The 27,227-nt window shown below is 35.7% G+C and overlaps 2 protein-coding genes across 2 annotated transcripts; one reads left to right on the forward strand and one right to left on the reverse strand.

Moving 5' to 3' along the window:
• Positions 1 to 333: 333 nt before the first annotated feature.
• On the reverse strand, positions 334 to 22,604 carry LOC121632758 (phosphatidylinositol glycan anchor biosynthesis, class P). Its single transcript, XM_041974483.1, has 7 exons — positions 22,585 to 22,604; positions 10,952 to 10,958; positions 2,746 to 2,803; positions 2,573 to 2,657; positions 1,187 to 1,259; positions 941 to 1,059; positions 334 to 623 (listed from the first exon to the last, which is right to left on the reverse strand). The coding sequence occupies exons 4-7, from the start codon at positions 2,652 to 2,654 to the stop codon at positions 508 to 510; spliced, it is 390 nt and encodes a 129-aa protein (XP_041830417.1). The 5' UTR covers positions 2,655 to 2,657; positions 2,746 to 2,803; positions 10,952 to 10,958; positions 22,585 to 22,604; the 3' UTR covers positions 334 to 507.
• rexo4 (REX4 homolog, 3'-5' exonuclease) lies at positions 3,076 to 8,149 on the forward strand. Its single transcript, XM_041974482.1, has 8 exons — positions 3,076 to 3,549; positions 3,647 to 3,978; positions 4,062 to 4,208; positions 6,206 to 6,399; positions 6,524 to 6,612; positions 6,694 to 6,768; positions 6,922 to 6,996; positions 7,103 to 8,149. The coding sequence occupies exons 1-8, from the start codon at positions 3,322 to 3,324 to the stop codon at positions 7,223 to 7,225; spliced, it is 1,263 nt and encodes a 420-aa protein (XP_041830416.1). The 5' UTR covers positions 3,076 to 3,321; the 3' UTR covers positions 7,226 to 8,149.
• Positions 22,605 to 27,227: the final 4,623 nt, after the last annotated feature.

A 27,227-nucleotide genomic window follows, 5' to 3' on the forward strand; every position in this document is an offset into this window, starting at 1 on the left:
TTTACTATAAATGCTAGTTTCTATGTAAGCATTACAGAATGGTGTAGGTTATCACCACCCAGTGGAGAGGGATGTCAACAAATTCAGTACCTGTGAAACACATTAAAATGTTAGTAAGTTCTGTGTACTATACAGATGATTTGATGATTGTCATCCAAGACAGCATCACAATATCAGTGTCACCACATCCAACTTTGTCACAATCCTCAAAACCGACCAATTTTAAGTTACTCTGTAAAAAAAAAAAAAAAAAAAAAAAAGTCACAGGGCAATCTTAAATGTATTTAAAGATGAAGTAATTCAGTTTTATATGCTTTTTAATTTCACACCAAAGAAACTAAAGTTCTTTAAATTACAAGTGGAAGATAGATGTGTAAAATATTACAGTCAGCTAATTCAGGTTATCAGGTTTCTAAACAACAAATAATTTTGTTAAACACAAAGTAAAGGTTACATAATTAGCAGCTCCTCTTCAACTCAGCATGCAGCACAATAAGCTAATGTTTGTTATGTCTTGCGTAATAAATAGAACATTTTGTTGACTTCACTGATGGAGACATCCTGCAGCTGGGGTATCCCCCCCTTCCTGTAGCATTCTGTCCTCTGGCCTTGGGCAAATACATCTAAACATATAAAGAAGACATTTGAGGATGTCTGGAAACATTTCAGACATTGTCATATTTATTTTTTATTAGATTATAACAGACAATACATCATATATGGCTTTAAACTGCTTCCCCCTTTTTATTCCAATTTAGAATTTTCTAAAATAACAGCTATATTTTCTCTTCTCACCTCTACAGGATCAACTGTAGCCCTGGTTACTGTGTAGTGGCAGCTGGTGTTGCAGTAGTATTAATAGAAGTAACTGTAGTACTAATTTTTACAAGCATCTACAATTATAATTTTGCCCAGTGGCTGTATTACCACCTAACCTCACCTGTGATGTTATCCACAGAGTCCAGTGGAGCTGTGTTGTTCATGTTCACTCCAAACAACACCACCGCACACACCACTATTGTAACCAAGAAATATATTGGTAATGCAAGAGCCCAATACCTACAGAAGACAAAGGATTCAAGTTGAAAGATTATATAACTTGGCAAAAATTCTCTCTGAGCTATGCGTTTCTTCAACAGTCAAGACATGGAAGATGTTTGGACAACTTGTATCTCATTAAACTTACTTTTGAGGCCAATAAGTAAGCCCTATTGAATGAAGCCACTCCTCTGGTACAAATGCCCACAGGCAGTACAGAACTGTGGAGAGGAATATGATAGATATGGTCAACAGGATACCTATAACACAGTATTTAAGGCTGTTACTTATTAGCAAGTAACTTTAAATCTCAGTGTTTTCTAAATCTATTACACCTCCCAGGAGCAATTTTTTGTTTTTATTCTTGTTGTTTTGTTTTCTGTCTCTTTCAGAAAATTTTTTTTGATCGAAAAAGCTAAATCTCTTGAATTTCAGCTCATATAAGCCTCCCAGCTTCTGTCAAAGATTTAGATCAAAAACAAACAAACAAACAAGTAGGTCATTTGAAATCTTTAAAAACTTTAAACTCCTTATTTTAAACTGCTTTCTTTCTTTTTTTTTTACCCTGTCCTGTCCAGCATCCTAACATACAGAACGGTGGTCTGTGTGCCATATTTTGTTTGACAGATTTACTCTACCAAGGGAGACATGTTATATACATGGCTGCCCTTGATATTTTTATTATTTTTTATTGTAATCTTACTTTCTTTAGTCTTTATATGTCAGCGCCGAACCTGCAGAGAAACGTATGTAGGTATGTTTTGCTTTTTTAGTTACTTTTTTCTTTCTTTTAAATATCAGTCAAGGAGGTAATGTGATTTGAAGACTCTGTGATCCTTCTCAGCAGGATTACTTAAAAAGTTATCAACTAGTTTGGAACAATTATTTTTTTTTTAGAAGTGAGGCCTGATCCAACTTAAAAATCCGTCTTTTTTTTTTTTTTTAATATATATATATCAAACACTCCAGGTTCAGGACCTCTTCCTCCAACCACATCTGCAGTTTTGCACTGGTCTTGTTGATGTTTGACCCTATGACCTAAATTTGATCATTTATGTGATTCTAAGCCTTACCATTTTTTAAATTTCTACTTTGTTTTGTTTCTTAAAAAAACATACAGAACATCAATTAGTCCTTAAGTATAACTTGCATCTAAAAATGTAGCTGAACATTTTGCAGCAATAAAATGAATAACAAATAATTTTCTACTTAAATGAAGGATCTTTAACTTGTAAACAATTCATCAAGTAGGTTGCACTTGCTGTCATTTGTCCACATAACCAATCTGGATTAAGAAAATTTAATTAATTAACTGAGCCATCACTCCATCCATACGTTTTAATACTAGTTATTTTATTTTACCTTTATTTAACCAGGAAGTCCCACTGATATTATAAATATCTATTAAAAGGAAGACCTAGCCCAGTTAGCAGTCATACAAAAATCAACAATATAAAACACATATACTAAACACAATTTACAACAAAGTTATGTGTGTGAAAATAAAAGAAAATGAGTAAAAAGGGAGACTTACAGAAGGCAAACTGAGAGCCAAGGAAAATAACAAACCCATAAATAGCTCTCTCGGGCGGCGGAGATGGAGATTTTTCAACCATTATCTGCAACCAAACCAGAAACACATCGGTGAGAAATTTAAAACTGACGAGATATAAGTTCTCAGACTCAAAGTGTGTTTGAGATACATACTTATAAATTATTGTTTGTTTTCTTACGCAACAATCATACTGAAAGCATTCAGATGTCTCTTAAATCAGTCCATCAACTAACACAATTCGGTGTAAAACGTTCAATTGAATAGTTCAAATCAATAGTTCCGCTTTCAGAAATAAAAAGAAAAAAATAATAATTAAGAAATAATAAAATTTCGACAATAATAAAAAAAATCGATCAATTTTATAATCCTTTAACATATTTAAAATATAATGAGAACTTTGAAGTTTGTTTTGCTTTCAGAGTGGACGTGCTTGCATTACGGAGTCATGTGTCTTTCGGACACATTTTGATGTTACACTTTTCGGAAATATACATTGCAGCATGGCTTCTGAGAACATGCCATCACTAATGGGCCAGCTTTTTCAGCTTTACAGAAACGTATTTGGAAAAACGAATGTGTTCTAACATTGTTTCAATATAAATGTTCGCTGGGGAAACCTTCCTAGGTGAGGAGTAAAGCCTTTGGGACGTTGTTTGCTAACGTGGTGACGGCGCTCTGCATATCAGCGTGGTCGACAGCCCAAGCAAAGGATTTATATTAAAAGAAGAATGATCACAATGTCTAAAGTACAGGTAAATGAAACACACACTGCTGCGGCGACACAAAAGACCACAGCTAAAGAAAAGAGGAAGAAGTTCTGGATAACACATAAATGGAAAAAAAAGTTACAAAAGACAACGCCTCCACACAAACAGCAAGAAAAAGCTGGAACTCAGCAAACTGCTCCTCCTGGTGATCCCCAGCACTTTTCTGCCAATTGGAAAGCATTACAAGAGGTTTGGATTAATTTTTTATCTACGCATATTTAAGCATGTCATATACTGTATAGGTACAATTGTTTGGTGTATATTAATTTTTGTCAAACTTTCACAGCTGCTAAAGGCCAGCCAGCCAGAGAAGAAGCAACCTGCAACACCAAAACCTCAGAATGGTGTCTTACCAAAGAAGGTTAAAGAACATACTCCCAAGAATATTTCCACCAACAACACAGCACCTAGCAAGACAGACATTGAGAAAAAAGCGAAACACAAAACTGTTTCTCACAGCATTGTCCCCAAGGAGGCTGGGGTGAACTTAAAGGCTACTGTCGTCTCAGACAGACAGGAGCCTGCTGCTCCAAAAAGGAAAAAGGACATGAGGAAGTCCAACAGTGATCAAGCAGCCAAGAAGAAGAAGCCTGTGACTGAAGAGCGGAAACCTACAGAGTGTGTTCATAGCATTTACTTATGTTGATATTTAGTTGCTAAATAATTGTGACTGCTAAACTAATTTTACCATGCGATTACAGGGAGGACCTTTGGTTTGATGATGTAGACCCTGATGACATTGAGGAAACAATGGGAGCAGAAGCAGCAGAGATCATGAGGAAGAAGCAGGGCATACAGAAGAACACAAACACAGAGAATGCTCTGGTTAAAGAGAAGGCTTTTGAGGGGTGAGTGATAAGGTGTTTCCTCTATAATATGTATTCACATGTTTAAATAAACAGAAATAAAGTATCCTCTTACGTGAACTGTTAACTGACAAAAACTAATAACTGGGTCAGTCTCTGCAAACTCACAGAACTTTCCCACCTCATCCCTTGAATCTGAAAACTACATCTAAGTTAATGGGCTTATTTTTACTAGAAATGGAGTTTTAGGTTTGGGTCTAATATTTAAATTGAGTACATTTTGTAACTCTTGCAGAGTTTCACCCGTCATTCACCGGAATGAACCAAATTTCTTACTAAACATTTTTGAACGACCTGAGTCTAAATTATTGTTGCTGAAACTTTTATAGTAGTCAAATACATGACAACACAATTTTCTACCAGAATATATCTTCAAAAAGCAAAATCTCCACTAGTTTTTACTTTCTAGCCGAACCGACAGTTTTGAAATGTTTTTACCCATTCTTCAGTTAATAAATAAAGTTCTCACACACCTGCACTCACACATGGGTGAGCATAGCCCTACGAGTGGACAGAGTCCATGTCAGAAAATATGTTGTGTCAACTACCTGAAAAGAGACAGAAATATCTTCTTTTTTTTTTTTAAACGTTCGTAAAGTGGTGAAGATGCAAGAAGCAGCCATAATAGTTCTCCTGCTCCGGTGTTATGCTAAGAAATGCATGACTTCCGATAACAGCGTGCACTGCTTAACAAACAAAATGCACTACATTTTAAGCTGTCTTACAGCTTCAAATCAATGCTGCATTCATTGTAGCTGTTATTAACGTGATTTGTTACCTGAAATCTGTACTTTAAGAATATTTAGAGCAACTCCTCTGAGTAAAACAATTTTTATTTTATCGATGTTTTAAAAGTTTGACGTTTTTCTGGTTTCAGTGTTTTTTGGCACTAAATTCCAGCCATTTATGGAGAGTTGGTCCATGTCTGTGTTTAAAAGTGAGCTGTGATTTCACAGCTAAGTGTACCTGTCAAATGATATTTCAAATATTTTGTCATTGTCATGTATCATATTTGCACTGTAATGCTGTATTGTCTGGGCTGCCTACAGCATTAGAGTCCTTTGTGAATTTAACTCAATAGTGCAAATTATCAAGATTTGCATCCCCTGTTTATTGAGCTGATGTGGTCTTTTTTTAGTTTAGTTTGTAGTTTTTAGTTTGAAATGCAAATGTTGGGAATTAACATTTAGGATTATACAACCAATCCAGATTACTAAGGCTGGGTTAACGCTGCAGGACATAATGCTCAATTTGGATTTTTTTTTTTGGTGAAATCCAATTTTTTTGAGAGTCCGTTCACATTTCCAATTAAATGTGACTTGTATGTGATCTCCTGTACGAACCTTATGCGCACCGAAAGTGTCCTGCATGCGTAGAAGACACAACGACGTGACAGTGAGTGTGTGTGTGACGTCTTCGTGTTTGCAGTGAGTTGAGTTGAGTTTGTTGCAATTTTAAAATTATTTTCCAACCGTAGCGAGCACATTTCCAATGGCATTGTTTTAAGAGGAGAGTCAGATTTTTGACCATGACATTTTGTGGAGCAGTGGCAACAACGTCTGTACAGAGAAAGGTGTGGGTACGGAGTCGCAGCCAGGAGTGGAGAAAGAGTGATGTGAGTGCCTTTACAGATAAGGAGTTTATAAACAATGTTGTGTATGATGGCCAGGTAGGATTAATGCGACCAGGCCGTTCAGACTGAGGTCGCATGGCGATAGATCCGATATGATTCAGATTTAGGACCACATATCCAAGTGGCCTGGGTCGCATTTTAAAAAAATCGTATCGGTCGTTCAGACTGTTATGAAAATATCAGATACAGGTCGCATAGGGGCAAAAAAAATCAGATTTGGGTCACTTCAGCCTGCAGTGTGAACCTAGCCTAAGAGACAGTAGAGACCTAACCCCTCTGATACGATGAGGGTAGAAGTGAAGACACTCTCTGCTTACTAACCTAGTTTGCTGTTCATTGATGTCAGCCTCACCAGAGCTGTGGCCATTGACTGTGAGATGGTGGGAGTAGGTCCTGATGGAGAGGACAGCATCTTGGCTCGTGTGTCCATCGTGAACCAGTTTGGGAAATGCATCTACGACAAATACGTGAAGCCCACAGAGGAGGTGACAGACTACAGGACCGCTGTCAGTGGTATCCGACCAGAAGACATCAAGGATGGTGAGTTGTAATTGAGAATGAAACAGCCTTATGAATGTGACAAGAGTTGTATTCTACTGCCTAAAAATGGTCTTTTTTTGTTTTTTTATGCATGTATTTATTGTTTGTGTTAATCTCATTACAGGAGAGGATATACACACTGTGCAGAGGGAGGTTGCTGAAATTCTGCAAGGGAGGATAGTGGTTGGACATGCTATACACAATGACTTGAAGGTAGCTGTAACTAAGCCAACCGAGCATTTACAACCCTACTTTACATGAACTGCATTAACCAATGAAAACAAACTTTTTCAGATCCTTCTCCTGGATCATCCGAAAAAGAAAATCCGGGACACTCAGAAGTATAAACCCTTTAGGAAGATTGTCGGGGTAATCATAATTACACAATTACCAATAAATCACAAGCTGTCAAACTTAAAGAATGAGACTGTTAAATACTTGTGGACCTCTGAAAAGCACCGTGGGAGATCCCAGACCCAATTATGAAATTTGAATGACAATGAATGATTTTTCTATTTTCAGAGTGGTCGCCCCGCACTGAGAGTCCTCTGTAGAGAAATCCTCCATGTAAAGGTTCAGCAGGGCGAACACTCATCTGTAAGTCATCACTCCAATGAAACGATTAAGATATGAACTGCCTCTCCGTCAAAGAGCCACAACACAAGTGTTACAAAACATTACAGAGAATAACTTTGTTTTCCAGGTCCAAGATGCCCAAGCCACCATGAGGCTGTACACGCTGGTAAAAAAGCAGTGGGAAGCAGAGATTAAAGTCAGTAGGAAAAACAAAGACTCAGACAAGAAGAGTGAGAGAAAGCCCAAGTAAGAATGAGACTAAGAATCTCATGGAAGTATGAATTCAAAATCAGTGCAAGAGGATGTTTTGTCTCCTGACCAGAGCAGATCTGGCTGAAATGATCACAGGTTTGCACTTTTTTTTTCTTTCTTTTTGCAGAAGGGGGTAAAAAACAAAACAAAAAACAAACAAACAAAAATAAATGTATAAAATACCAAGTGGCCTTTTGAAAGGATCCAGTGGCAAACGCATGTAATAGAAGATCTGTCTCAACAGTGAACAGAAACACACCAAGGAAAGCTGTGCAAATTAATTACATCCATAAAGAATGTGTTTGTCAACAGGTAGTAACTGATTTCATTAGTCTGAGTTTGTCACAGAGGTATTTCTGAGATGTAATACGAAGCGAGAACAGTGGGCTAGCTGGGTATACTCCTTTAGCCTGTCTAGATCACCATGGTAACACATCCAACCTTGTCCACAGGAAGGTGTTTAAAGCTTTGCATTTAAAGCAGATGTAAAAAAAAAAAAAAAAGCCATCCTTGCAGGAAATTTTCTTCAGCATTCCTCTCTGACTGTTTATAACAACAATCTTGTATTTAGCCATAAAGTGTTTTTATATTCTTCACCAACTCCCTACTCTTAACAACCTATTTCCAACGACTGAAGTAGCACAGGATCAGTTTTTGAACTGCTGTTTTGAAGTTGCTTCATTATACTTCCCTCAAATTCTGGAAAAACTTACCAGTTTTATTTCCAATAGTCATTAAATAATCAGTCAGTTTTCTCCACAGAGTTTCTAAAAACTCATCCTTTAAGGCAAATTACACTGTTCTTATTACGGTTCTCTTTTTTTCTTCATATCTTAAATCTGCTCCCTGGTTTGTTCTAAATCTTGATTGTTTTTAAGTCAGATGTTTGTAAAATTACAAATAAAACACATTTTAAGATAAACTCTGTGTATGTACTATATTTATTGGTTTCTTTATATTTATTGGTTGTTCATGCCAGAAATAGACCTTAGTCCAACATGGCTTCAGTTAATTTATTTTCTAAGAATGGTTATCAACCCCAAAATCTCTAGGAGTTTTTTAATCAAATCTTTTCTGGAATTAGCTACTTTCCTGCTTCCCCTTATCCCCACAGGAGCTTATAATATTTGGCTCATTTAACACATTAAAATCTTAATCATTTCAACAGACAATGGAATTCTGTTTTTTGCATATATGCAAGCATTTAAGGGTTCAACGATACTTCTTCTCTGCAAAGAAGGAGCAAGCTTCACTTCTCTTTGTTTCACCTTCTTCGACTTATTTCTCCATCACAGGTCACAGAGCATCAGGCAGTCAGAGAAATGGGGAAAACTAAAGAGTGCATCAGGTTTTTTTTTATACTTTCAATTGTAATCTGCCTTCCCAGAAAGTCTTCACAGTTCTTGTTTATGACAGGGAAATGTGGGTGTCCTGACATCCATTCTTGTTCTTGATGTTCTTCCAGCTACTCAAACTCTTTAAAAAAGGGAATTTGCTCCATTTCCCTTGTTTCACCTGTTTAAGATGATATTTCATAGTGTTTTGATAGTACTTCTCTAGAGTCGGTACAGAGGAAGTTACCTCTCAGGAGTCCTATCATTGACAGGCTGCATGGTTCCTTGGAAGTCAGTAGTGAAATATAATGACACAGTAATAACTAAATCTGCTCAACATCTGTCCTGGACAGATAGACTGAGAAAATATTTGTAGAGGCCTCTAGTAGTTGTAGCAAAGGGGGCTTTGTTCACATCTTCACCACTTGCTGAAGAATATAAGTTTAGGCAGTTACTTGTTATATCAAAAATGTCTTATGTTTTCACTGAAGGTTACAGTTTAACTTTTTGTTTTAAAAACTAATTACAGTAAATGTAGTTCATAGTCAAAGAAAGTTGTACAATGACTAGTTTATATGAAGGTGAATGAAACAACACAACAGACTTAACGCAGTATGGATGTACTGCATGGTTTGGATTGTCGGGAGCTGAGGGTAACATAGCACCCCTCTTGAGCAGATTGGTTCCCCTGGAAACACACACCAGATACAGTAAGGGGTGCTAAAAAAGTCAATGTTCAGGTTATATTTGATCTTATTTTTTGTAAGTTTCCTGGTGTTTCTTAGATTTAAAGACCAGCATTCATTTGTCAGTGTTGTGTTTAATGCTTTACTACATGGAATAAAAAAAAAAACATATTTCTTGACTATTTAAAATTATTTTTGCACCAGTTCCTTCTGTGGCCATCCATGCATGGTGGCACTGCACTTCAATTATTGGACTTACGTACCCACTCAAACCAATCATATATGAAGTGTAACTGAATGGGTCAATAGCAAGATTGTTACTACGGACAACTGTAATAAAAAGAGCTTTACAGCCTAAGCAACTGTGGCTACTGATTTAAAGTAATCTAATGATCAAGTGTTTTATGATTGTGATGATGATGATGCAAGTGTGTTTTTGAAGTAAGATGCATGCAATCCATTCTGTTTCAATGAGACTGTCTCACTACAGTAGCTGTTGTTTTAGCACCATGACTGCAGAATTGTTTGTCAAGTGTCGTGACTCACAGCTTTTTTTTTTTTTTTCAAGCCTGACATGACTCTTGTGAGTCAAAATGAAGGAATAATGTTATTAAACAGCAAAGCAACAGGAAGACTGTAATAAACAGAGAAGGCTGCAAACAGCAGACAGCTGCTTTATCTAATGTGTAGTTTAAGTTAGTTAATAATTGTTCAGCTATTTTATTAAGTATTGCTCTTGCAGGCCTGTTTGTTAAGGCAAAACAATCGAGCGCATGTGTTTCTGCTGAGCTGTATTTTGTTTGCTCTGACGTTATCCCTGAATGAAATGTTTCTGATTCTATCAGCTGCATGCAGTATGAGAAGAATGGTTTTTCTTTTACCCATAGGGGGTGCTAATGTGCAAAAATCAGCCAAAGTTCATTAGTGAAATTTTAAAGGTCCCTTATTATACATTTTTACAACAATTTCATATGAGTGTCAGAAGTCCAACAACATTGCTTTGAAAGTGTGTTACCTCAAATTCAGCCTTGGTCCTTAATTTCAGCCATTCAGAAAGTGGCTCTAGTGAGCTCTAATGAGAACGGGCTGTTTCAGTGTCTGAACCTTTAAATGTTCCTAAGTGGTGCCTGTCCAGGCCTCTCTCTGGGAGAGGATCTGGCTTTCGCTGGCTCCCGCTCTGTCATTTTAGAGGGCAGACTCAGCTAGCCAGGGGGGCGGGTCAGTGACAGTATCCACAAATGTGGGCAGTGGTTATTACCCTTCCTGAGGTCACAAAGGGAAAGATCTCACTCACCCGTTTTAGCACACATTCACTAAAAAGTGGAGCAAGGAAGTGAGAGAAGAGACAGAATTTTCAAATTTTATGGGCCTCATACACAGGCTATGAGGACACATATGACTGTTAGAAAACCTTTGGAAAGTAAATTTTGCATAATATGGGCCCTTTAAAGGCTGTTACGTACTCCGAGAGAAGCGAACTTTTGCTCTTGCAGATGTATTTGGGGACATCTTGCGGCTTGTTCTTGACACATCAGTTGAGCAGAACCTTTTTCTTCTGGGGAACCGAGAAGTATTGTATGACTGAAGTGAGTGTAGAAAACGTGGAAAAGAATGAAGCAGAAAGTTGTGGCTTTTGCATTTTCCCTGATGCGAGGTTGAACGAATAGTTTTAATTAATAACTAACTGAGGTGGTGGGAAAGTACGTAAATGTAGACAACATGTGGCATTCAAGGACACACGGACCCCGCCGCGTGCGAAACCCCGCCCTACCACAGACAAAGTTTCTTGTTAAATATGAAATAACCGCGTTAGCTGGTCATTGCACATAAAAATGCAGACATCCTCCCAGCAGTAATTCCCACCCCATGAGGACATCTTCTAATGGAGTATAAATGACCGGACCAATACAAACTTTTTTTCTTTTTTCTTGTGGCGTCAAGAACAAAAACAAACTTCTTGGTTTTCGCGGAGTACTTAACAAGTTCAAGGGGGCGGGGTTACCTAGAGGTCCTCAAATGAAAAGGGCTTGTTGTGCTGCATTTTTAACTTTCTAATTGATTGATGTCATGATGAAATCTACCCTGGCTAATTTGTGGTACATCAACAATAAAGACGGATGTTCTCTGAGCTCCCTGTCACCTATTTAAAAATCTGTAAAATGGTTTTGGCCACAGCTGCACCCTTTATGTGGAACAAAATAAGTGTTGGTACTCCCTTAATGACTTGCTGTCAGTTTGTCATACAGTACAACTATGGGACAAAAACATGGGTGATACTTATATGTAGATCTATAAATCGATCTATAGATCAATAGTTTTATTGCATAGAAATGACAAAGAACAAACTAACAAAGCAAGTTCTAAATCAAGAGTCCACTTCCATCACACAGCAGGGATAGATATATAGATGGAAAAGAGATGGCAATAGCTGAAAGAAAAAGCAAAAATTAGCAGGAAAACATTAGCTACGAATATGAGGAAATTTCATTAATCGGAAACGCAAAAGTCCCATTTTGAGTACTTTAAATAACCGTATGCGGTGTGACGTCGTACAGCAAGCTTGTGCTTCAAAACAAAATATTTCTTTTGAGGCAACTTTTTTTTTCTATTAAATCACCAAATACAAGCTGTAAACTGTGGTGAGGTCGGCGGAGGGATACTGACTGCTGAGGAAAGCTGATAAAAGTCCCGATATGCATTGTACGCTAAAAAAAAAAAGTCCCGGTATGCTAAGGGATAACATTTAAAAGTGCCGGTACTGCGTACCGGTGCATACCGGCCCACTTAAAGCACTGGCTGCTCCCTGTCTTTTAGTTGCATGAGGAGTGATCCCAAAGCCAGAGGAGTAGGCAGCAGGAAATTGTGATCTTGATGTGTACACTTCTCGGAATTGTTGGAACACTTATGAGATTCATCGTTTACTGAATGGAGCTGACACGTTTTCCAGTAACTGGTTTAAGTTTTCTTGTTAAAATTAAACCATTTCCAAAAGCATTAACAGGAAGACTGTTAGATCTTTCAATGCATATCTCAACTGTAATAAATTTAATTTGATCTGTTACAGGGTTCTCCCACAGGGTAATGAAATCTGTTTTTTTTGTTTTTTTTTCAGATTCTACATTTTGTTATTTTCCAATATTGGTGAAAAGCAGTTCTGTATTGTAGGGCAGTTATGTTCTTTGTTTTGATTATTTAATTGTTAATGAATCATCAGAAAAGAAAGAAACGCAGAAGATGAGGAGAGCTGCTTATACATTTATTTGAGAACAGAGGTGAGCAACACAACCAATAACACACACTTTGACCTAGTGTGATTGTAAATAAGCAATTTGTGAATTTGTGAGATTAATGGATATGTAAACTCTAAAAAAAACAAACAAACAAAAAAAAAAAAACAGAATGGGCTACATTTATCTTGTTTTACTTGTTTCAATTCATTAACTGACAAGTTTTCTTCACTTCTTTCGCTCTATTAGTTATAAAATAAATTTATCTGAGTAATCCTAGAAGGTTTCACACAGGTTGGACCCTGTCCAAGGGTTGTGTTTGGTAGAGTATTTCACAGGATTCTCATCGTGTTTCTCAAGAGCCAGCAGTACAGAGGAAGTTTCCTTTCAGAGTCCCCTTAATTACAGTCTGCTTGGTTCCTTGGAACTAAGTGGGGAAATATATTGAAACCATTTAAATTCAAGGATTTGGCAAAAACAACCCATAGAGGAGGAGTTTTTAGACTGTTAAAATATCTTAGGAAGCTATAAAAACATGAGCATCAGTACAAACAATCAAAACTGGAAGGAAACTGCCTGTTTGAGTCCTTTTTGTGAGGGTCTGATGCTGTGTTTTCTGTGACAGAAATAAACGGAAACAGGTGAAACAGGTTCATGTCCTTTTTTGTGCAGTGTGTGGGTATCTATGGACCTGCAGGGGAATATTATAGATTGCATATTTGCTGCCATAAGCAACAGTTTCAGAGTGAAAGCAGCGTTTTATTACAATTCCAATAATTATTTCATGATTAAATACTTTCTTAAAGTCATTACTGTCTGTCATTTGACACTAATGTTCAGCAGACCATGAGGTAAAACCTGTTCAACTTTGTGCTTACATTTGAGCCCTTTTGCAGTGATCAATCAAGACATATTTAGTATGAATAGATTCCTTATAATTTTAGGATCGTCCTCAAACTATCTAAAAACTGAATACAACAGACCTAAAACCTGAAATTTTAATACCAAATAATACCACAATTTTGTAGAAAGTTAAAATTAATAAAATGAAACAGAAGAGTTGAATATTTCATCTTTAAGACCTTAACGAATAAGACAGTCTAATTATTATATTACTTACTGTTTGCGCATTGAAGTAAGATTTAATGCCTTATAAAATTATTTGATCTTCAAAAAGGGCTGTTTTATAATCACTACTTAATTATTTGATTCATTGCATTAACTATGAAAAAGTTGGAGTGCCATATTAGGAAGGTGTGTCCAACTTGCATGTAAAACGGGTAGAATAACTTCACAGTACCACTTTAACATTGTATTATATTAATAAAGCCTAACATTGTGAACCATAAGGACCCAGGGTTTAAATTGCACAGAGCATTTTGGGACAGTCTTAATTTTAGATGCGTACACAACTTTCCAGTCAGTCAGAAACTTTCAGCTAATCCGGATACAATCAGAATAATCTCATACGGGTATGATAACATCATCATAAAACATATGCAATAATTTCTATAGTTATCCTGCAGCAAACACAAAGCAGCAAGCAGATACAAATATATTTGAACATTTTCTGCCTTATTATACACAGGCCTTCAAGAACAACACACAACTGGAATAAAATAGCTGAAAAATAATAAGCTAACTCAAACCAGAGTCAAATAAAGCAGCTGTCAGTGGTTTGCCACCTTCTCTGTTTATCACTGTTCTCCTCTGTTGCTTTTCTATTTGAAATGAATGAAAAATACATTATCTCAGAGAGAAATCTCAGTGTTGTAGTAGTTTTTTAAAATAAAAGCAATAACAATTTATTGAGTGATAAAACTTTGTTCCAGGGGTTGATCATTGTACTAGTCTGTCTTTATTTAGAACTGAAGGATCCTCACACTAAACACACTCTGTTATTCCTTCACTGTGTTTTAGAAGATGTGAGGATTTGGCAGCTTGGACATCAGTCTTTGCTGGACAATCAACTCTCTTTAGTTTTGTTTGTGTTCAAGATGAAGTGATTGTTATACAAATTGACTGACCAGTTCTCTGTTCTCAGCTTCTTGTCCATCACGGATACGCCCACCTTCAGCAGAGTCAAATTATAATAATTTGATGACATTATTCCTTAATTTCCCTGAAATTTTCATCCATGTATTGCAACAAAACATTAAAAATGTAATAATTATTTGACTCTTATTTAATTTCCAACATTTGTTCAACTGAAAATTAAATAAGCTATTTTAACACCACAAAAAGAAAAGCAAATTAACTGGCTCACAGCCCACAGCAAACAATTCTGCTGTCCATGGTGCTGAAACAACACAATGTGTGTGGCAGACAGTGATGAAGGGAGCATGGTGGCCCACCAGGATGGTTTAGGCAAGGCAAGGCAAATTGATTTGTATAGCACATTTCATGTACAAGATAATTCAAAGTGCTTAACATAAAACTTTACAGCAGGGTGCAGAAAGCAATAAAAGAAATACAATTAATGAAATAAAAGCAGAAGGAAGATGCTAAATAAAATAGATAACATGCAAGAAATAAAGTTCAAGACAATATTAAAGCATGATTCCAGCTTAAAAAAACCAGATGTAGATTTTGACTTCTAAATAAAAACTAGGGAAATGCAGCAGAGAACAGGTGGGTCTTTAACCTTAAACTGAGTGTTTCAGCTGATCTGAGGCTTTCTGGGAGTTTGTTCCAGACATGTGGAGCATAGAAGCTGAATGCAGTTTATTCATAGGACCCAGAATTCTGTACTACACTCCTGACTGCAGGCACAGCAGAAAACAAAGGGCTATCCCTCTGTCAAACAGCAAAATTTCAAGGCATATTTATGATGTGTTGAAAGAAATGAGCAGCTGGATAAAACAAAAATAATGAATGCTTATTGATAATGTGAAAGATTTTCTTTTTTCTTTTTCTTTTTTTTTTTTTTTTTGCAAATGTGTGACAGTCTAACACAGCGATCCTACTTATAATAAAAACATCCTGCCTCTGTCTTACAAAGGCATTTGTACAGGTATTTCCCAGTGTAGGATTTTGCAGAATAACACTTAGACATTCCTTAAATGCAACACCACCCGCCTGACTTCAGCACTGTTAAACACACAGTCTGACAGCTGCACCCAATATTTAAGATCTCAAACTCAAAGCAAGCCCACACTAATTCCTGGAAGATTGTTGGCGTAGAGCTGTAGTTTGTGCTGGGAAAATGTTCAGATGTTTATTATCAGACAGTTGGTAAAGTTCCTATTTTGTGCAAAACAGATGTTTTTGGGGAGTGGGGATCAGGGAGGAAATTTTGTTCCAGAGGAAAAAAATCATACAGGCAACAACGTCTTACTCAATGCTTTCGCTGCAAAAGTGACCTTTTTCTTCCCAATTCACACAATTTCACACAATAAAATTGGAGTTCCGTGATTATTATTTCTGTTCATTTACTTATTTAACCTTTATTTAACCAGGAAGTATTTGCAGTGACAACCTTGACATTATGAACATTGATCTGAATAAATAAAGTGTTGAATGGGTGGGGTGGGGTCTAGACATTATTGATGAAAAGCCCTATAAAACAGTTTGGGAACCACTGGGATGCTTACTGTTTTAAAATCTAACAAGCTGGTATGAAAACATAATGCCTCAAAAGTTTTGGAAAAATGACTGAACATAGACAACTGGGAGGATTAGAGTTTGTAGAACTGAGGTGGACTCTATTAGATTTTCTGTATCTATAAGATGTTGCCTACACACTGAATCTGGTGAAAGGTTAATTATTGCTGATATGAGCTCAGTATGTTTTCCCGTCTATTTTGCTGAGAACTGCTTTCCTCTCAAGAGGAGCTGTAATCATCAAGGTTAACATGAGTATTTTAAGCATTTTATTCTTCAAATCAAATCAAACTTTATTTACAAAGCACTTTTTATTCAAAACGTAACACAAAGACACAAAACACACAACTAACAGTATTAAAAACACACACCTCTAACATGCACGCATACACATACAACATGCATTCACCCTCTCAATCTTCTTTCTCTTTATTATTAATATTATTATTATTGTTGTTGTTGTTGTTATTATTCAGAATAACTCATAACAGCAAGATACAATAAAAACAGAAAAAAATAAACATGAGAATCTTTTAAAGACATTTTAGTTTTTATGATTGGAAAATGGGCATGACATGATAGTTTGTTTCAAACTTTCCTTTGACATTCACTATTGATGAACCAAATAATGAAAAAAGTATTAAAAAAACAAAACTAAAACAAAACTACTGGGTAATTTAAACTATTACCAAGGCACCAAACTGAAAGTAAAAAGTTGCAACCGTCTTAAAGTCTGGAATGAAAAAGACCTTTTTTTTGTTTGTTTGTTTTGCTTCTTCGTAATTTATTAATGCAAATTAAGCAAGTAATTAATTTATGTTATAACTCACACTCACTGGTGGCGGAGAGATTGAATTTTGTATTAACAGTAAAGGTGACTGTTCTCTGAGATCCATGTTACCCAAGTGCAAAATGGTTTGGTCTGCATCTGCTCCCTGTCATTCTAGTGAGTTGTGCAACAAGTGATCCTCCATCCAGAGGAGTGGGTGGCAGGAAATTCCAATGCAGCTTTGTAGTGTTTCTCAAAATCATGGGAAAAAACTTCACTCTCCAGTTGTTTAAATCTGTCTTACTACTGGCCATGAGAACAGTTACAGAGCTATGCTTAATCTATTTCAACAAGACACCGTGTCAAGACCGTGTCTAACTCTTATATTATGGCTGCTTTGGTAGTTCTCCAATTTATCTTTGGGACAAATTAAATGTATTTCAATTTATTTCACATTCATTCTTATCTGAGTCACTTTATCCTTAATATTTGTCAATGTCTACAAAGATTTCCTTCTCAAATGTAAAACTTTTGTGTTTTTTTTCCACACATCCATTAATGTGGATTCCTACACAGTAAGCTGCCTTTTTGGTTTAGTTAAAGAAATAAAATTAGACATTTCAACCATTTTCATAAGCACCAAGCACATCTTTCAATCACCTATAATGTTTTATTTGACCTGTAACAGTATTCTTTGGCGTGGTAAGTTTTATTTATTTTCTATATTCTTTATGTTATTTGTTTCTTTGTCCTTTATTTATGAAGAAGAACAAGGAGAATATTTACTTATTTCATTGATAAAAAAACAGAAGGAAAATAATAGGATGCAGAAAAAAAGCACACCTTTCCCCAAGAAAAGGGAATCAGGTTCCCAAAAAGGAAAAGAGAGAAAGAAGAAGGAGAGAAAATAAATGAGATGCAGCTGCTTTTATTAGAAGAGAAATGAGCAGCACAACTCAACTAACACACAGTTTGAGCTACTGTGGTTGCAAATACGTAATCTATAATATTGCACCAGATTCACTGCTTATCAGACTTCAGAAAAAAAAGAAAGCTGGAGCAGGGTCCATTTCTCTTGTTTCACCTATTTCATTTCATTAACTGGCAGGTTAACTCTACTGGTTGTGCAATTTATTAGGTTAACTTTTGAAATTTTGTAATGGACAAACAGCTTGTTTGTCCCATTCTTGTCTGTGTTGTCCTGGGGTTTAGGAGGCTATGACCAGGTTGGAACCTGTCCAAAGGGCTGTGTGTATGGGAGAGATGATATTTCATGGTGTTTCTGTAGAGCCAATAGTACAAAGAATGTCTCCTCTCAGAGGCCCTCAGTTACGGTATGCTTGGTTCTTTGAAACTAAGTGTTAAAATATAAAGACACACTTTAAATTCAAGGATTTCACAAAAACAACTCCTACAGGGGGAGATTGCAGGCAATTATGATATTTTTAGGAAGCTGTAAAAAACAGTGCATGAGTATGGATGATTAAAACTGGAGGGAAGCCACTTTAATTGAAACAGGTGAAACAAGCTCTTGGAACTGCTTGGAGCTTAATCATGAAATTAAAAATCTGCACCCTCCCGAAGAAACACAACTCCAATAGAATTCCTTCAGTATGATTTATTATTGATTAACCAAATAACAAAATAATGGATAATTTCAACTGTTATTAAGCACCAAACTAAAAGTACAAAGTTGCATGCAATTAATTAATTGTTTTGTCTTTAGTACAAGTCCACAGGGATGTGCATGCAGGCAATTTTCAAAGTTTTCAAGGTTCAAATACATCCCACACATGCATTTTCTTTACAAATGTGAAACCATTTAAAAGAGAAATAACTAGGTTTTCCAGTGGTATAAAATTTTTTTTGTCAATTAGCATTGTGAAGGCAATAAAATAATCCTCCAAATATAAATTTCCTTACTTTGTGGGCTAAGTGAAAACCAGTCTTACAATTGACAACCATCTGATTTCCCAGCTAGAATCCTCCATTTTATCTAATTTGTTTCTTTTTAATTGGCACCACATATTGGGACCTTCTTTCACACTCATTTCATTTGAGGGAACCAGCCCTGAGTTTCTTTTTCTCTAGGAGGGGGAGCAGACCTCCATAGACTAGAAAAAGAGAAAGGAATTTCTTTTTTTTTTCTCCACGTTTCTTTGGTTCAGGTCTTGCTCAACACTTACTGAATCTGTGAACACTTCATTTCCCAAAGTTACATCCCAGAAAAAACTGTTGCCAGTTGTGTGGTTTTCCTTGTAATTCTGTGTTATTTTGTATTATGGCAAACTTATTTATGCTAGCTGATGTAATATCGTGGTTTCTTAACTTGGATATTTTTATTAATTGGAGTAGTACAGTGCCTCCTCTTTTTTCACGTCTTAATGTGACACAGTCTCAACATGTTTTCATCAAAATTCATGCTCAGCTTACTATATTAGTGTTAGAGCAAATTACCAAATGCTGGAAAAATGTTCTTTTTTTTAGGATAAAGCTTGCTTTGACAGGCTCAACTGAATAAAAATTAGAGTTACTCTGTGCTCTGTTCTCTGTCTTCAGCATTACAAGCCATAAATGAAGGTTCAGTTTTTGTTTGAATAATCAGTCGCCTCTATGGAGCCCAGAGAGTGTGCCAGCTTACTATGGTTTGTTAACTCAAAAGGAGAATGTTTTTATTTGTTTTCATTGTAATGTTTGGAAGAGTCATTCAGTAAATAATCACTGAAACAAGCCATAACCTATGTGGAAGCTAGCCTCTTCCATAAATAATCAGTACCACTTTTATGCTAATGTGTTTTAAAATGATGATTTCTTGCTGCTCCTTTTGACTTCTTATCAGGATATATACTCTGGGGAGAACATCAGATTTTACTCTCTGCGTTATATAAAATATCTCTCCTCACCAGCTAATTACAGCTTTACACACCAAGATAGTTAAAATGATTTTATTACTCAAAGATTCAGTGGGCACCTCGCTCCACATTGCTGAGCTGTTTTAATATATAATGCCCCTATAAAATATCTGGCAGTAGTTTTTAAAAAAAAATAGTTCCAAAAATATTTGTTATAAATATTTGAATATATGTTGATAGTTGAGCATGTTTTCATGAATAAATCAATATTTGTTGAAATGATCATTTTTTTTAAATAATAATAATAATAATAAAAAAAAAAACTTGGCTAAATGTCACATTATGGCTGTTTTAAAATTACAAAAATAAATAAATAAATAAATAAATAAATAAATAAATAAAAATATCTGTCCCCAAAACAAGCCTGCAGATATTTTTACTTTTAAAGCTCCATATTCACAGTCAGTAAGTCTTATTATTTAGCTTTGCAATGCCTTTGGATGGTAAACATGTAAATAGGTCTGGCTACCTACATGGGTATTGTTAGGCCTGGGTCAGGGGATCTAACGCCACCCTAAAACGTTCTTAAGCCACCATTAAAAAAAAAAAAAAAGCCAACCTGGTGTTAGTCACTGTTTTAGCTGTGTTTAGTAATGTCTGGAATAGAGATGTACTTTTAAATGAACAATAGAAGCCAAGTTGCAGTTTGGAGCCATTTGTTTGCGAGCCTTTTTTTTCCTTTATGTACAAATAATCCACCCTGCTTTCACCTGACACGTATGTGCCATCATTAGAGTCTGATAAAAGTCCCTCTGTATTTTGCCCATGATCACTACCAGTGATTATTTTGTTGATAAAAAACAAATTGTGAAATTGTGAAACAAATAGTAATTGAATTCTAAAAAAAAAAAAAAAAAAAAAAAAAAATTAGATTCATTTAAGTTTATTATTTGTGTGGCACAAATTCACAACAAAGTCATCTCAAGGCACTTTATAGACATAATCATTTCAAGCCAAGTCATTGAGTTCCAATTAACACAAACCTACATGAGTTCAGTTTATAAAAACTGTACTTATACAAGTCAATTCATAAATAATATTAACAATAATAATAATAATAATCTGTCAAAGCAGGCTTTATCCTTAACAAGGAACAGTTTACCAGCATTTGCTAAAGTAAATTGCTTGAATAGTAAAATATTAAGGGGGTAAGCAGATCAACATTTTTTTAATCAAAACATGTAGTGAGTGTCACATCAAGATCTTCAGCTTAGAGGAAAAAATAGATTAGTTTTGGTATGTAGCTTTCCCTAAGTGGTAAAATTTAAGTTGGCCCATAGGTCAACAGGCCTAAAAAATAAAGGAGGTTAAAGGTTTCATGATGCTGTCTGAATAGTAATTGATTTTCTTTATGAAGGAACTGTTTTAGTGCAATGACCAAATTTACACAACTTAAGAGAAACAGATTTCACATAAGTTAGCATAAATAAATAAATAAATAAATGTTTTTGATGAAGTTCTACTTCATCGCAAAATTCTGCTATTAATAAGCAGCTTAGAAAACATGGAATAATGTTGTACCCAGGGTTCCATATCATATCTGCTACTAGCCTACTATACGTGGCTGTTATATAATCAGAAGGGACAAAAACAGCATCATAAAAATCCTGGAAAAATGTTAGTTGTTTAATTGAAGTAAACAAAAAAGCAATAAAACAGACACACATTTGGTTAAACATTTTCTACCTTTTAATCCCCTACCTTCAAGACCAACAAATCTCTTGAATAAAATGGCTGAACAATATTTAAACGAACTTAAACCACAGAGTCAATAAAGCAGCTGTCTGCAGTTTGCAGCCTTCTCTGTTGCTTTTCTGTCACCCTTCTTTAAATTTATTGACATTTATTTTTTATCCCTGAATTGCAACAAAAAAGGGAAATTGAATAAGGAGCCAAAAATTCTTTTAATAACCATAAAATGCAAACAAATGAATTGGTCACCACGGAGGTGGCTCATGGCACTTAACACACAGTTCTGCTGTCCATGGTGCTGAAACATCCGGTAGCAGAGCCTGTCTTTGAAGAGGAATGGGCTACATTTGTCTTCGTTCGGAAACATCATTATCAAAATCACAAATACACCAATAAGCCTTAAGTCAGTTCTGATTATTAGCATACTCTAAGTAAGCATTGTGTGACACACTTTCATTACTCCTGTAGGGTAGGAGCTATTTAAAATGAGATGATATATAACTATTATACATTATAACCCGATGCTAGCGGAGAGCTTGGTGAAATGTCTAATTCAGATAGTCAGATCGTCTGTAATGGATAACTACCATAACTAAACACAAATAGATAACATTTTTAATAACATTGCCTTAACCTGGTCTCAAGAATATCAAATTACACAGGGTAGTTCCCAGATTCCTCCACCATTGACCAGTTCACACAGAGCAAAGTGCCACAGCAATGTCAAGAACCAACAGATCATCAACCATGTATTATTCACATTTTTATAATATTCCTTATAAATTCTTCACCTAAAATTAGAACACCCTTTATGTTAAACATATGTGAAGGTTGTCAACATAATTCTTATTCAGGTCTCTGCTTAAACACCAGCTTCTCCAGGCTAATTGTATTCAATTGTTTTGATAATATGACTGTATTACTCTTTCCTAACCTCCAAGATAACAAACACCATCATTATAACAAGGACAAAAACTCCAACAACCTAGTTTTTAGAAAGTTATTTAATTTATTCCATTAAACATAACAGACCAACCCTAAAACTAAACATGTAGAACATGCAACCTTTTAGATGCTATATTACCTGATCAAACAACAGATTCAGAACATACACATATACAAACATATTCACAACCCCTTAAATTAACCTTCTGTGCAAACATCCCCTACTCTGAGCACAATTAACCAACTATTTATATATATATTAATATTTATTTATTTTAAATAAACTCTAATACCACAAATACACTAACAGGTATTCACTACATCATCACCCACATCTTCTTTAGTCAGATACTACTCCCCGCTCAGGTCCACATACACTAGCCATACATCCCACCTTGTCCAGTACTGTATAACTGGACCTCCCACCCTTGCAGACATGAGGATTTGATTTATTTTTGTACATGTGTTTATCCATCCAAATATGGAGATACAAGTTACAAAACCTATGTCTCAATATTCGAAATCCCAGCACATCATGTCACACCGTGATGTCTTTTCCCTTTGAATCAGAGCTTCTCACAGCTGCAGAGTTGTGTGTCTGTGTGTGTGTGAGTATACATGTGTTTCTTGTGCCTCAGTTCCAGTGATAGACTGCAGGGTTAAGGCTCCTCGTGTGGCCACACTTTGTCATTATGATTTGCGGCTGACTTTGTCCAGCTGAAATGAAACTTACATCCTTGGCGGAAGGAGTCCCAGCTCTAAATGACACACCAAAATTATGGAGCTCAGTCAAACTGGAGACCTTGAACAAATGACAACTTTCTGGCATCATCTGTGTCTGAAAAATAAAGATATCCTCCTTTTAAAGGTCTTAGTGACAAAAACAAAACATAGCTAAAGATTTACTCATTGTAGATAAAATCAGTAGTCATTAAAAGTCTTGATTTTATTTAGACTCAGTTTTAATTTAATTTTTTGCTCTTTGTTATGAAAGGTAAGACATTTAAGCTTCCTGTGTGCCAACAATGTGTCAGTGTGATTTGCTGCTGAGAAGCTAATGCACTCCGTGCTGAATTGAAGCCATCGCCCTCGATGTTCAGCCTCTGGGCTCTAAATTAGGTTCTTTACAGAGTTCAGAAAGGTGCTGTGAAGGCCTTTGACTGAGCCAAATGCCCCTGTGTGGATTTAAATTCAAGAACAACATCATTTGCTGACATGACATTAGATTGCCTTTCTGACTTAATAACTGGGTTTTTGACACAGCTGTGGTATGTCGCAATGGCTTAATAACAGAACAGAGATTATTTTCAATGTGAGTGAAACTCATGTTGTAAAATCTTAAGTTACAAAGCCTATTAGAAACAACATAGCAGGTTTCCAGGTTCTTTATGAAGCTGGCAGGTTATTGAAAATTAGAGGAATCATGAATAGTTTCTCCTTTTTTCACATTAAGACCACTGCCTTGTCCTGGATGAACAAGTTTGACCAAAAAAAAGTAGCATCTGTAAGAAGAGAGGCTGAAAGCCTTTACCCATGATAAATAATGTAAGGTAATGCAGCCACTTAACTAGTGGGACTTAACAAGAAACTCATTCATCATAGTGTCTTTTTGGCTTTATGGTAAGAGCATCTGTTTGTTTGCATATTGATTTTAATCTAATAGCTCAAGATAGTTGGTAAAAGTTTGTCAGCTTATTTGAAAGAAATTCTGAGTGCTGCATAAAAACTTCTTTGGTTGAAAGATGAACCATGGAGCTTAAATCCACTAATTATTACCATGAAAGGTTTATTACATACATAGTGACCATTTACACATTTTATTTTAACTTACATTATGAAGCAAGAAGACCACATCAGTGTATCTTTATGACATATTTATTATAACACAACATATATATACTCATAAATTCCCTCCTCTCTCTTTTGTACATTGACTAACATATTTACCTGTATCTTAAATGTATTTATTTTTCCTAAATAAGCCAAAACAAAAATACAATTCATCTCATCCAGGATGAGCTTTACTTTAGAGCTGCAGTAAATGGGACCATCAGTCTGGAAAATGCTGTTCACCTGTGCTCTCCTACAGTTTTCACAGCATTTTATTTTGCCACCATATAAGAAATTAAATCAAACAGTAGAAAATAGTTCCTGAAACAGTAGACAGCACAATGTAAATAAAACAAAGTTGTAGAAAGTTTGCATCCAGTCATTGTACAAATCTCATGATGGAATTGGAGGCCTCACTGTATTCTGCTGTTTTATGTTCCTGCTGAATGATTCTAATAAAATGTTTCTTGCGGTCATGCCAGGCATTGCGCTTTGTTTCTTTCTTTCTTTATTTTATATTTTGTTGACGTTTGGTGTGTTTTTTCACTGGAAACATTTTTCCAGTAGTCAATCCACATAACATTTCCTCACCCTCAGTCTCATTTTTGCATTTTTGAGACAATTTTGTATCATGCAGGATGAAACAGTGGTACAATATCTTCATATATTACTAATATATTCATGTATTACTAATATAATATAGCAGCTGCTTTAAAGCAGATGGGATGATGACAACTGTTATATTTTGTGTTGTATTTAATGTGCAGTCATTCAAACTAGGAATCATCTCTTGACCCCACAACGTCTGCTCGGGTGTGCCCTTCACTAATTCCTTATACATGAGCTGCGGTGTTCTGCCTCCAAAAGACTCTGAATGTGTCTGTGATGACTAATGTTCACTTTTAGCACTAACAAAGTTGGACATTCAGTATTTATGCGGGCTGATGAAAAGCAGTGTCAGCTTCTTTCTGGTGATGACTTCCTCCTAATCTCTTGTTATTGCTGGGGATCCATTCACTTCACAAATGTGTTGATGTGCTGTGATTGATAGTTGGAAGATTATTTTTTATTTAACATGCGGATGATGTAGTTTACTTAACCTGTTAGCTGTTCCCATCAGAGCTTTGTCATTAATGACTGTTATCTAAGACACAGAGCTCCTGTTGAACTCCAGGTATTGATTTTTACCACCGTTAGCAACTGTATAATTTGCATATCTGTCCCTTAGTTGGTTCCACCTCTTTTTTTTCAAACTGCATCATTTGGACTTTCATGAAGCCAGTATAGAGATGCTTGTCTTTGTGACTGATAACTCTCATACTTTTTCTTTATACTGATGGTATTATTCAAGTTAAACTTCAAGTTAGAATTTGGCCACTTATTTGACTCATGACCAAAAAAGAAATCGGCTAAATATACATCGCCTTCACAAATATAATAAATATAATAGGAACAGACTTGACTTGCCATACTAACAAACTAATTCAAAATAGTGAACCTGAAAAATATGATGCTAAACATCATCATTGTGATTATGGATGTGCTGGCATGTAAATCTTAGAATTTAGACACAGAGAGCACGCTGCCCAAAAACAGACTCATAGATCTGGTATCACAGATGGAGACTCTTGTTATAGACTTTGCAGAGAGAGAACTGGCTCCTGTTTTAACAGCTCAAATGATCCAATATTTCTTGCCTACAGCACCTGTGTAATAGCATCTTGTGTTGGGCTATGTTGCTGCAGGGCTTCCGGAGATGCTAATGAACTAGAAGTAATAAAATGCTGAAGAGACAAAGGTATCCACTGTTTCCTGAGAGTGCAGAAAACAGTTCTGTGCACTTACTAGATGTATTGACTGGGAGCCAATCATACACTACAAGTCTGTGTTAGAACACAATATTTCACTTTACAATATGTAGAACAACTTTACATGTTTGTAATGTATCATATATTATGAGTAACTTACAGTGAGTATGACTTTCCCTCTAGCTGTTTGACAGCTTAAACTGACATGTTGTGACATTGAAAAATATTTTCCAAAAAACCCCTAATGACTGATCCTGAGCACCACCTCATACAAGATGTGCTGGGGCAAGGCAATGAATCCTGTGTTGCATGCTAGAATGGACATGATAGAGAAGAAATGTTCTACATTTACAGTATACACTAAGAATTACTTTAATGAGCGTGTGAATGGCTGAATGAGAAACACATTTTAAAGCTATATAGAACCTAGCTGAGATTTAAAATGTACCATATACTATAAGTACAGAGCATTTACCAAAGGTATCAGAAGGACCACTTCTCATCACTTTAATTTGGGAATTTACATCCATTCTGGCATTTCAGAATTGCAACAGATTAAAAAAAAGTTGGGATTGCGGCAATTTGGAGCTAGACTGCTTGCAAACTAAGGCGTACATAATGATCTAGCACTAAACAAGGTAACATAGGATATTATACTGAGGACCAATAACAGATAAAAGGCAGGTGGAAGAAATTTGTAATACACGATTAGGAGGAAGCAAGGAACACAAATACAGGACATAAAACATAGACATGAATGTAAACTAAACCATTCCAACACAGAAATTATGGAAAATTGAGCACCAAACCCTACAATCTGTAACAGATTTTTTTTTTTAAAGAAGATTATACAAAACCATATTCTTCACACATTAAAAACATGGCTGAGGGAGAAGCGGATACTGAAAGCACCTCTGACCTGTAGCCAGTAGAAGATATGTGAAGAATTACCAAACAAAATCTAAGATGACTCCTCACCTTGTTTAGAGGAAGAATGGTACAAAGTAAAAACCAAATTACTTCATCATTTCATATCGTCAATCTCTAAATGCCTTCAGTGTTATGAGGAAGAATGACGCCAAAACATGGCAATTTCTTTCTTTTTTGGTATATGTTGCTGGCCTGAAGTACAAAATAAATGTGCATTCACAAATACAAAGAAACAAAATATATGTCTAAGAACATGGTATTTTA

This window comes from Melanotaenia boesemani, chromosome 21 (assembly GCF_017639745.1).
Source record: "Melanotaenia boesemani isolate fMelBoe1 chromosome 21, fMelBoe1.pri, whole genome shotgun sequence".
In the NCBI taxonomy this organism is placed as follows: Eukaryota; Metazoa; Chordata; class Actinopteri; order Atheriniformes; family Melanotaeniidae; genus Melanotaenia; species Melanotaenia boesemani.

Excerpts from the sequence above, each read along its gene's own strand:
- LOC121632758 (XM_041974483.1), bottom strand. The coding sequence starts at position 2,654 with ATGGTTGAAAAATCTCCATCTCCGCCGCCCGAGAGAGCTATTTATGGG. Across the intron at positions 1,260-2,572 it reads TGGCTCTCAGTTTGCCTTCT|TTCTGTACTGCCTGTGGGCA; the intron begins GTAAGTCTCCCT and ends TCCTCTCCACAG. Across the intron at positions 1,060-1,186 it reads CTTACTTATTGGCCTCAAAA|GTATTGGGCTCTTGCATTAC; the intron begins GTAAGTTTAATG and ends TGTCTTCTGTAG.
- rexo4 (XM_041974482.1), top strand. The coding sequence starts at position 3,322 with ATGATCACAATGTCTAAAGTACAGGTAAATGAAACACACACTGCTGCG. Across the intron at positions 3,550-3,646 it reads ATTGGAAAGCATTACAAGAG|CTGCTAAAGGCCAGCCAGCC; the intron begins GTTTGGATTAAT and ends AAACTTTCACAG. Across the intron at positions 6,613-6,693 it reads CTATACACAATGACTTGAAG|ATCCTTCTCCTGGATCATCC; the intron begins GTAGCTGTAACT and ends AAACTTTTTCAG.